Raw genomic sequence first — 12,023 nt, forward strand, 5'->3', positions numbered from 1 at the left:
CTTAAAAACCAGCAAGAAATATTGTAGAGTGATTTATGTAGTGACTGGAGTGCGTATTATCCTGTGGATTCCCACAGTTGGCTGGTCACAGGCGGACCACTGCCTCATCCTTCTCAATTCAGTTTCCTCATAGTGTAGTGCAGAGTGGAAAGGAGCAGAAATCTTTCATGGACAAAACACACGCCAAACCCCTTCATCATTGAAGTCAGATGGCAGCATCTGCTGTTTCAAGATACTTTATAATGTCTTGAAAATATTCAGCTCTTTCCCTGTTTCTTCAATGTCCGCCGCAGCTCCAAAAACCCTTCCCTTTAAATGCTCCACCCATGATCTCGTTTTTCTCTAATTTAAGATGTCAAATTCGTATGCCAATGGGACTTGATTTTCTGCGTCAAAAGATTAACTTTAGTAAATTTTCCGTGCACCCTCCTTACCATTCCTATTCATCAGACAGTGAAGTGAAACTGGCCCTGGAAAACTGCTCAGCCTGGGGGAAGGGAGGGTGCAGCCGAGCTGTTTGCGAGGGCCGGTTTAGGCCGATATTGCTGACCCTCAGTAACTAAAACGCCCACCAGGGGCCCAAAATTGGCTCCTACCCTGGTGGCCCACCAGGGAAACGCCCGGTGCCCGCCACGGCCAGTCCAGCCTTGCCATTCCTGCATGAGATTTATTATTATGTGGTCGCTGAAACGTCTTACCTGTCACAGAACCCTTCAGCACTTACTTCTGCTGTACATTATTGAAGACAACAATACATTCTCTCTTTTGGTGGTGTCCATAGCTATATCACAGTTAATAAGCAGGTGTCCACTTACATTTGCAAATTAATTATAAAGGGAAAATTACATAGGTTCAGTTTTTTCACTTACAGTGTGTGCGTCTCTTCCTTCGTTCTCCACAAATCCACCACAAATAGTTCTGTCAGTGATACTTCCAGGATCTTTGCAGATTGCAAGGCAGGCTTCTTGATCCATTATAGGAATTGCAGACTGGTGAAGCTTTGCCGATATTACTGGTTCTTCAAAAGAAATCATTGAAGATCAAGGTTATAGTAGATTCTGTGTTGACATATGAACACACTTTACTTATATGATGCTTTAGGCTAGGCCTCGAGTATGAGTAGGAGACTGCATATAGTGGTACTTAATTTGTAAAAAATGTAAGTGCCCAGGGCACTTGTCAGGATTCCTCTGCGGCTGGCACCACCCATAGCACCTTCCAGCGCTGCCAATGACAATACAACATAAGTACTCACCATTAAACTCCTACAAGTGTGACAATTCAGGCTATTACAGTCCACCTGAACCTATTAGAATGGCTTGGGCAGCTGGTATTAGTCATTTCTATTACATATTTAACTAATAAACAACTGTTCTCTACATTAGAAAGAGAGCGCCACCATGTGGCAGACTGTCATAAGTGCTGATGTTTACAATTAAGTGCCTGTGCCCAGAACCAGAACCCACCGGCTCAAATGAATCACTGACATATAGTCCAGTGAATACATATATTTATTAAGTGCAAGGCGTGTCATTTTTATAATGTTGCAATTTGTTTAAGATCCCTTTTTTCTCTTTGTAAATATAACCCAACATTCATTATTTTGCTCATTGCTAGACACAATTATATATGTGTATATTTTAAAAGACCTGTAAAAGAAAGTGAATTATTAATTGAGCTGGATGGTTGGCCACCACAAGTAATAAAGTTATCAATTTGTTAGATTTAATAAAAGATTCAGTAATTTAAACCTGAGCTCAACCCCTGTTATCTGAGGCAAAGAGCACACAGGCTGAAGTAAGAGAAAATGTCTGAAGTATTTAGCAGTAAAAAAGCTTTTAAAACAAAAAAAATACATTAAAAATCCAACTTCCAATTATAAAAAAAAAATGTTCGAATGTGTTGAAGATTTAAGAGAAAAAGCATTAAAAAGTAAATCACCCATAGAAAGTAATGTTTGTGTGTGACTGGAACCTTTTCACGAATAACTGCAATGGAACGCTAGTCAGAAATGCACAGCAGCTTTGTCTCACTCAAAGTATTTGCCTTCTCAATCAGTGACTGATTTAGATTTTAGGATATAATGGGATTTATATTTCGGCGGACGGGATATCCGTCGCTGTTGTGACGAAGTAACCTGTCCGCCAAGATCTAAATCAGGCCCTTAATCTTCTAAATGGAAATCAAAATCCTCCATCCCCGCAGGGCTACAAGCTGTATCAGGTAAAGTCCCTTTGAAATCAGATAGGCATTAAGATAGATTCCTCTGAAGCAGCTGGTTTTGGCAGGCAAGCTCCATGTGGGAAAAGTCACATTTCGGACCCAGAGAATTCCTCTTATCAGCTGGATGCTTCTGAAGCCTTCACCAATTTCTACCTTTAGATTTAGCAGAATATGTATAGGGATTTGGTGCAGGGCAGTGCACCAAGTCACCCTGCTGCGCGGCCCTGGATCAAAGTGACAGGGCAAGAATATTCTGGATCTATGGTATACAGCGCTTTCCTGTCCCTTTCCCCTGCAGTGGTGCCATTTCGGCAAGGTGCAAGGGTGGCTGTGTTGCAGGCAGGATTGTTTTTTTGCATGAAGGGGCATCTTTATGCATAAAAACAATCCTGGGACACAGCACACATAGAAAGAGGAAACAACAAGGAGAAATAAACATATTTCTCCTCAATGCACCTCCCCTGGGGAGGCGTACTGTTTTGGTGCATCCCCATGTTTAAATGGTCTTGTAAATTTGGCAATGCATCAAAATCCATGGGTATTGAGTGGGAACACCCATCACAATTCCAATGAAATGCCTCCCTAGTGCAGAGTAAGGCAACACAGCGATTTGTGCTGCCTCACCTTACTCCGTACCTATGAGGCCCTTCAAAGCAGCGCTAAGTGGCTTTGCATGGACTTATAAATATGGTTTGGTGTTACATGCCACCGTTGCATCACAAAAAGTGATGCAGCAGGGGCATAAGGGGCTAGAAAATGTGCCCCTTAGTTTCCTCTTTGGAATTCATATTACTCCAGTTGGGTAGGCTGTATCAAGTAAGCTTGCCCTGAAAACAGACAAGCTTGCCACAATGGTCCGTTAAACTGCATTTTCAGACTGCAAAAAGCAGTGCACATTGATTTGGAAGGTTGGTTCCTGTCCTTCGGAAGTTTGGAAGTTCTAAATATTCTCAAAGCCTCAACTTTTCAGAGTTTTTGTAGCAGCTCCTCTTGGCCACATCTTAAGCTCCCAGGACCGCAGGACTGCATATAGGGGCCAGGATTCACTCGAGCAGAGGCCAACAGCAGGGTCCAGTCCAGTTCCAGCTGCTACTGGTCAGAAGGGTACTTCAAGAAAAAGGACTCTTGCATCTTGTTGTGTCCCTTTATCCACACAGGAGGGCAACCAACTGACCCATGGGGTCCACTTCTTAGGGTACAAATGGGAGCAGGTCCAGCCATTCAGCTCTCCACATAGGTCTCAAGCAGTCCTCTTCTATTCTTCCTTCCGGTTCAGAGAGCGTTCTTCTGAGCTGTGGGTGAGGGGCCACTCTTGTAGGATTTACTAGCCAATGGGTCTGGGGTGACTCCTGGACATCTCTAAATGATGAGGAAAAGTTCCCAGTGGCAACCCTAACCACTTCAACAGAATATATTGTTTGCCTTACTGCAAACTATTCCACATTGCACCATTTAAAGGGAAATCCAAAAGACAAAGGCCTTCTGCCTCTGAAGAGAGCCTGTGGGCCAGTCAAGGGTGTGTTTAGGGAAATGAGAAGTCCCTCTTTCTCAGCTACACCAAACTGGTTCTGTGGCATACCAACATAAAATGTCTACGCATCCCGCTTTTAAATGCTAAGCACTTTACTTGTGGGTTACCAGGCCTACTCAGGGGTGCCTTATTAATATTTAAAGGGAAGGGTTTCCCTGTCAAAAGACCAACCAGATGCCAAAGTGAACTTCAATTTGAAGAAAACAGCCTTTTAGCCTTTTCAAAATAACAACCCCCCAAAAAGATATGCTAACTAAAAAGTACATAACTGTGTAATATGGTCCTATATTGCCAAGTCAGGGTTTTGCTGACATTTACAAACCACTCTGCATTCATCCTCATAGTTTATGACACACAACAACACAAAACACATTTTTCCATTTGAGTCAGACCCCGCAAGAGATCAACAAATACAGATATTAAATCATTATTATTCTCGGGGCTTGGATAAAACTAATGAATTTCTAATTAAAAGTGATTGACAGTTGGGTAAGCTGTATTAAGTAAGCTTGCCCTGAAAACAGACAAGCTTGCCACAATGGTCCGTTAAACTGCATTTTCAGACTGCAAAAAGCACTGAGGGCGACCAACCTGATTTTCTTGCCCAGCGAGGATGCACCATGTGCACATTGATTTGGAAGGTTGGTTCCTGTCCTTCGGAAGTTTGGAAGTTCTAAATATTCTCAAAGCCTCAACTTTTCAGAGTTTTTGTAGCAGCTCCTCTTGGCCACATCTTAAGCTCCCAGGACCGCAGGACTGCATATAGGGGCCAGGATTCACTCGAGCAGAGGCCAACAGCAGGGTCCAGTCCAGTTCCAGCTGCTACTGGTCAGAAGGGTACTTCAAGAAAAAGGACTCTTGCATCTTGTTGTGTCCCTTTATCCACACAGGAGGGCAACCAACTGACCCATGGGGTCCACTTCTTAGGGTACAAATGGGAGCAGGTCCAGCCATTCAGCTCTCCACATAGGTCCCAAGCAGTCCTCTTCTATTCTTCCTTCTGGTTCAGAGAACGTTCTGCTGAGCTGTGGATGAGGGGCCACTCTTGTAGGATTAACTAGCCAATGGGTCTGGGGTGACTCCTGCACATCTCTAAATGATGAGGAAGAGTTCCCAGTGGCAACCCTAACCACTTCAACAGAATATATTGTTTGCCTTACTGCAAACTATTCCACATTGCACCATTTAAAGGGAGATCCAAAAGGCAAAGGCCTTCTGCCTCTGAAGAGAGCCTGTGGGCCAGCCAAGGGTGTGTTTAGGGAAATGAGAAGTCCCTCTTTCTCAGCTACACCAAACTGGTTCTGTGGTATACCAACATAAAATGTCTACGCGTCCCGCTTTTAAATGCTAAGCACCTTACTTGTGGGTTACCAGGCCTACTCAGGGGTGCCTTATTAATATTTAAAGGGAAGGGTTTCCCTGTCAAAAGAGTTCTTTTGACAGGCCGGACACAATAAGTGCTGCAGTCTACAGGTGACAGTTAGCTTTCCATGCTGTGGGTGACGTTTCTACACCATATACTATGGGCGTCCAGTAGAGTTAAATGTGAAAATCAGGCGCTGGCAAATATTTACATGTTTTAGAGGTCAGAGCACACACAGTGGGCATGGGACGGCAGTGCCCCCATGTACAGATTCTAAAAACCAGCAATAATATTCAACACAAAATGTGCGTAACCATTCAAAAGGGGCCTCTTCTCACAACCTGCAGTAGACTTTGTCTTTAAAATGATAATGGTGGGTATTTAACCATATCTGACTTAATTATGTAAACTAATATAATATGTGTGAAGAGGCATAATAAAATGTTAGAACAATGTTGGGACATTTACTACTGATCCCTGTGAATTATGGATTTCACCATCACCATGGAAGCCACCAAACCTTTTCACAGAGACTTACCATTGGCTGGGCTGCAAGGATTAAGCGGTGTGGGCAATGGCAATAAAATTATGTTGCAAGATTTGCTTAGTTATGCAACAAAAATGTAAACTATGCAGCACATTCGATATCAACAATATTTTTATCCATTTTGCTAGAAACAAATGTTTTGGTGAAATCTGCACATTTTGCAGCATTTTATGTAGTAAATCGATGTTATGTGGTAAATGTTGCAGTGACAGAATCACATAAATCCTCTGGCACTTACCACTGTGCACTGTTTTAACAAAAAAGAAATCATGAAAGTTGAATCTAAATGTTAACATTCCAACCAGAGGCCAAAGTGAACTTCAATTTGAAGAAAACAGCCTTTTAGCCTTTTCAAAAAAACAACCCCCCCAAAAAATATGCTAACTAAAAAGTACATAACTGTGTAATATGGTCCTATATTGCCCAGTCAGGGTTTTGCTGACATTTACAAACCACTCTGCATTCATCCTCACAGTTTATGACACACAACCACACAAAACACATTTTTCCATTTGAGTCAGACCCCGCAAGAGATCAACAAATACAGATATTAAAACATTATTATTCTCGGGGCTTGGATAAAACTAATGAATTTCTAATTAAAAGTGATTGATTGGCGGCGTGGCCAAGATGGTGGTGTGAGCGGACATGCTTTGCTGAGCTCCCGCCGCTGGCCGCTGATTTAACGCATTTCACCGCATCTCTCCTGGCCCCGGGTGCCTTCTCGGGGTGCCCAGACCCGACGCTGGCGTAGCGGTGACCTGGAGGGACAGTACCGCGTATCGGAGGTGCCTGGGTGCTGGCGGGTCTCCTCGGACTAGACGCGGCCTGCTGGGGCCTGTGAGGATCGGAGAGGCTAGGGTGAGGCCGCGGTGGGCGGAGCTGCGCAGCTGGTGCTGCGGTATCCTCGGTGGCGGCGGCAGTGGCGGCAGGTCCGGCCCGCGCGACTGTGCGCGAGGCCTCCCGCGATTCCTCGCCGGGGGCTTCTGCGGACCTGCTGCCTTTCCCTGCAGTGTCGGGGCTGCCGGTGAGAGACGGCTGGGAGAGGGGCAGCTGTGCCTGCGACTGGACAGAGGCCTGAGGTGAGGAGCGGTGGTTGACCGGGCGACCCCCCCGCATCGCGAAGGTTAGCAGCTGTGGTGTGGTAGCGGCGGGGGGTGTCCTGAGACAGAGCCGCCAGCCCTAGCACAGCACAACACGCCTGGAGCTGTCCCTGCTCCCGGCCTTGGTCGACGGTCCCTGAAGGCCGCCATTTTGTGGAGCGTGCGGCCGCGGCCCACTGGACGCTTTGGCAGACCCTAGCCCTTTGCTTTCCCCCCCGGGCCGCCTGGAGTAGCGGACCGCCCCGGCGACCCTGTTTCTGCCGCGGAGTGTTAAACTGGGGGGGGAGGGGTAGGGTCCCGTGCACACCCCGGCCCTGGTGAGTGGCGGTGTGCAACGGGGCCCCCCTTGTGCATAGCGGACAGTGGCTGAACAGTGGTAGCAGTGTGGGGGCCCCGCGACGGAGCTGCAATCTTTGTAGACTACAGCACGCCTAGGGCTCTCCTGGACCTCAGCCGTGGTCAGCCGCCTCGTGGCTTCCTGAGCTCTACAGGGTGTAGGCCGCCATTTGGTGAAGCACACAGCCGCGGCCTGCCCCACCTGACTGGCCTGGCCCTGTCCTTTGCTTTCCCCCATGGGCCATACAGACTAGTCCCTGCCGCCGAGCGCCATTTTGGACACGGTGTAAAGGACCCGTATACACTCCGGCGGAGCCGTTGGCCTGACGGGAGGTGGCCACCAAGTGGAACCGGTGCCGCCACCCGTAGGGGTGAGAGCAAGTGGAACCAGAGGACCCCGCGCCAGCCCTCTTGGGCTGGAGTCGCCATACCGAACCTGGATCTATCGGCCGCGACGTGCTGACGCCCTGATCTCCCTTGCCCCGGCCGGCTCCGTTGGTGGGCCTGGGGGGCATGGCGGCTGGAAGAGGGCGCAAAGACAGAACCATTAACCCTTTCGATGCTGATGACGAGCTCAGCTCGTCATGATGCACAGGTGAGCTGTGCTGATGACGAGCTGAGCTTGTCATGAAACAATGGGAAAGTGGGTGCCTGCAGCACAGCAGGGGAAAACACCTAGCAGCCAAGGTGTTAAGGATCTGCTCGCCCCTACTGCAATGGGGAAGAAGACCGACCTCCCTGTCGCTGGAAAACAGGCGACATCCGCCAAAACGGCAGCCGGATTGCCGGGCGCGAGCCCACGGAGCACGGATGAACCTGTAACTAGGTCCTTCTTAGAGTCCTTGTTTAGCGGTCTGAGGGAGGATCTCCAACTGCTTAAGAAAGAGCTGAAGGATGAGCTTCAGGAACTGCGTCGGTACACTGACGCTATTGGGGAGAGAGTGGCGGACCTCGAGACGGAGAGCGATGGTCGGGATGTCGAGATGGAAGCGCTCCAGCAAGAAATCATCCGCATTCATGACCAACAGGTCGACTTGCAATCACATGTTGAGGACCTGGAGAATCGATCCCGAAGGCATAATATCCGGATTCGAGGTGTGAAGCTCACTCCAGACACCGCGGACCTCTGCCTCCTGAACAAGGAGGATTGGGCCTCCCGGACCTGTTACTATACTACCAGGCGGCACAGTTAAGAACGCTCGTGGAGTGGAGCAAATGGGAGTCGGAGAAGCACTGGCTCTTCCAAGACCAGGCAGTGGCGGGTCGCACTCTGCAGGAGGTACCTTTCCTGCGGCGGCAAAAAAAAACCCTGAATCTCTATGCTTCCTTCATTACGAGAACGCCTCTGGAGGTGTGGGATCAGGTGAGCATACCGCACGAGCTCACGTCCTTCCCATCCCCACTGACGCCTCTGGTGTCCAACCCGGACTTCGGTCCCGGCATGGACGTGGTGGCTTTCGCGAAATGGGGCCCAGCGGGTTGTAAGGTGTTGTCCCACATCTTTGCTAAGGAGGGAGCCATCCCCTTTGATGCCTTCCGCTGGGAATTTGGCTTGCCTGAGGGGGATCGTCTTCGCTACTTCCAGGTGTGACACTGGGCACTCCACCCCACCACCAGAGCCGGGGCTGACCGCAGACTCCGCGAATACGAGTACTGGCTGCTCTCCAGGAAATCTGACCGCAACTTGATATTGGATCTTTATCGCATGCTGTTGGGCAGATACACACATATTCACAATGCAGGGAGGGGGAGGTGGGAGAGGGACTTGACTCAATTTTTTTAGATTTCTTTGCAGGCCAATTGGAGTACGATTGAGTATGATGATGTCATCTGCATATATTAAGCAGTGTATATCGACATATAGTAGCTGTATGTAGTATGATTATGTAGTATCATTATTATTGTGTGTGTCATAGTTTATGATGTCTGCAATCGGCCACTTCACTCAACCTGCCATGGTTGCCCAACTGAAGGATCTGCACAGACAGCAAAGGTTGCACAACCGCAGAGAGTTGGCCGCAGTGTCTCACTACAGGCAAGACCCTGCGCCTAACCTGCAGGGGGGGGTTTTGTCCAGCGGAGGTTGGGCACAAGACGTGGACTGTTGTCAGGATCGGTGCCCTGCCCACAGCCTTCCAAGCAAAGCCAGACATTAGTGTTTGGCTTTGCTTCTGCTGTAATCTTTTTACACTACCTGAAACTCGCGAATCGCCTCTGACTCAAGAGTCAGAGGCAAAATGGTTGAATGCAGCACTTAAAATAGCTGTTAGTGAGCTTTGAAACTGGCTTCAACTAGCAAGTCATGTTCTGAAAACATCACTGTGTTCTCTGGAGTACCTTTTATTTTCCACTTGCCTTAATATCCATTACTGTTGCCCGGGGGTCAGTCACTTTTGGGGGTGGAATTTTTTGTTTGTTTTTGTTTTTTTTAAAGTGCAAAACTCTTATTAACATGATTGGCTCCCAGGTATAAATGGTAGATATATACAAAAGTGTTACCCTTTAATTCCCGCCCGCAACCTTTTTAAAATGCAAATATCTCAAAGCCACTGAGCAGATTTACAACGAATGGAAAAAAATCACAGTTTCTGAGTCAATTTATACTTTCAAACCAGGTTTGGTGTACATTTATTCAGGAGTTTTTTCTTTATCTTTTGGCAACATTTCCTACTCCACCCATTTAAAAAATACTGCTTTACCCTGTAACTCATTCTGGTCCCTCCCTCTCAGTCAAATATTTATCTCAGATAGACACTCTCAGTCTGGTACTCTCTCTCCTCATCAATTCCTCTTCAGGTATTCTTTCTTCCCTATTCCTCTCGGCTGTATTCTGACCTCTCAGCCACCTTCACTGATCTCTATCACCTTCTTGTGTCCCTTATCTCCATCAGTTGTGAAGGACTGGGCTATTCTAAGGCCCAGCGGTGCCAGGGAACAACACCTGAAACCTTTGTGGGTTACCTGTTCCGGCGTACAAATCACAGAGACACGGGACACTTCCTTCGGCGTCAAAGATCAACGTTTATTTACTGCAGGGATACAGAGATCGCAAGAAGTACACAAAGTGTAGGTTCTGAGAGACTGCTTCGAATTGCAAAAGTGGATCGCTCCTTTTATACACATTTTCGTCATTGCACAACATGGCGAACAAATGGTTACAACTCAGTTCCCGCAGTAAACTTCAAAAGGGTTACTTTCATGTTTTCAGGAGCCCGGAACATAATTACAGTAACATCGCCGGTTCCCAACTGTAAAAGTACGTTATCCCACCATTAGGCACATTCCATTCTGGCTGTAAACGAGTTAAGAAAACAGGTGCAAGGAAGACAAAGACAGACAACAGATTGGAAAAGAGTGTAGGGGGCAATATCGGAAACATGTTTGCAGGATCAAAGGATTCGTGCCTAATGCATGCACGGCTGAAACAATAGACTGGCACGGCAAGATGAGCCTCGAGCGAAGCCTTCTGCCTTTGCTGTGTCATCCCCCTCGTCATAAAGACACCCTCAAAGGAACATGTGTCTTCCGCAAGAGCTTGGGAATCCCAGGGTCACGAAGCGGACAGTGTCCGTTCGCTGACTACTTGAGGGCAAGAAACAAAATGGATGCCATATCTAAAATGGAACCCGTGGGTTCAGATGAAGAAACCCATGAATAAGACGAACGGTGCAAAGTAGTGTAGCGAAAACGCATACACCCACTAAACTCGTCATTTGCGGTTCGTAGATACCAAACTTGCCCATTTTCGAACAAGTCAAAAACGTCATTACGATTCTCACAGAACCTCAGACGCTCCTTTTGCCCTCATGTAGGCAAGCACTAGTCGATATCAGAATTGATCTCGATATTCATCAGATCGTTCAGATGTTGCTGCAACATTATTCAATCCATCAATGCTTCTTTAGTAACAGATGGCCGTCTTATACACGTTGTAGCACAGATGCCACATAAGGCAGGACCACACTGCACGCAAAGACGACACGTGAACAGAAACGCCACAACAACCCCTACGATCATCAGAATCTTCCAACCCCAAGTCGACATCAGGCCCCAAAACCATCCTAGTAGCGTCCAATCACCTACGTCCACGTGTATGGACTCGGAGATCTTATGCAACTTCGAGATGGCTTGATATACAGTTGGAGCGTTATCAGGAATGAAAATACAGCAGCTCGAATGGATCACCTTGCACACACCACCTCTATCTGCAAGAACAACATCTAGAACCATACGGTTCTGCAACGTCATAAGTCTATCCGCATGAAGCTCTGCTGTTAGATTACCAAGAGCACTTGCAGTGATGTTAGCAGTTGATTCTACCACACGAGTCAACTGTCTCAGGTTCCTACTATTAACCATAGGTCCCCAAAACGGCAGGAAACCCTTAAAGAAGTCTCCTGCTTCTTGACCGGCAGTGTCCTCTTTGCTAATAACGCCTCTCACAACTCTAGTCTTGTGATAGTCCGAGGCAACTGTGAAAGTTGGTGGCAAAAGATTCGCAATATAACAGGTGCCCGAGAAGTCACGGGGCAACCACGTATAAGCTCGATCATAACATACAAAATAGGTACCCTTGGCAGTCAGGAAAACAGGGGAAGAGAGCATTGGTAAAACATACGTTTCAGTACGAGCACTCTTCCCAAGCTGAGCTCTCGGATTTCGTCCAAGACCTTGCAAGCAGAAATTACCGAGGTGGGGTACGATCCAGATCGGAGACAAGCTCTTAAGCTGTCTATCACCCACCGACATGCTATACTCAGCCTCACTCAAATCCTTGTATGCTCTCACCTCTTCCTCCGGAATAAGCGATGCATCAAAAATATCTCTATCTAAGTCAGCAATCGCTATTGACAAAGTCTTGTGATACGGGCCAGGACCAAGGTCTGCAGAGCGTGGTTCTCGATGGGGGTAGGAATCTAG

The 12,023-nt window shown here is 47.4% G+C and overlaps 1 protein-coding gene across 2 annotated transcripts in view; it reads right to left on the bottom strand.

Moving 5' to 3' along the window:
* Positions 1-12,023, bottom strand: part of OVCH2 (ovochymase 2) — a 1,017,769-nt gene that overhangs the window by 60,913 nt on the left and 944,833 nt on the right. For both annotated transcript variants that reach the window (XM_086955909.1, XM_086955910.1), the window contains one exon: positions 870-1,018. In XM_086955909.1, the coding sequence (XP_086812035.1) occupies positions 870-1,018 (149 nt within the window). The remainder of the gene's footprint in view (positions 1-869; positions 1,019-12,023) is intronic.

This window comes from Lissotriton vulgaris, chromosome 2_1, assembly GCF_964263255.1.
Source record: "Lissotriton vulgaris chromosome 2_1, aLisVul1.2, whole genome shotgun sequence".
Taxonomy (NCBI): domain Eukaryota; kingdom Metazoa; phylum Chordata; class Amphibia; order Caudata; family Salamandridae; genus Lissotriton; species Lissotriton vulgaris.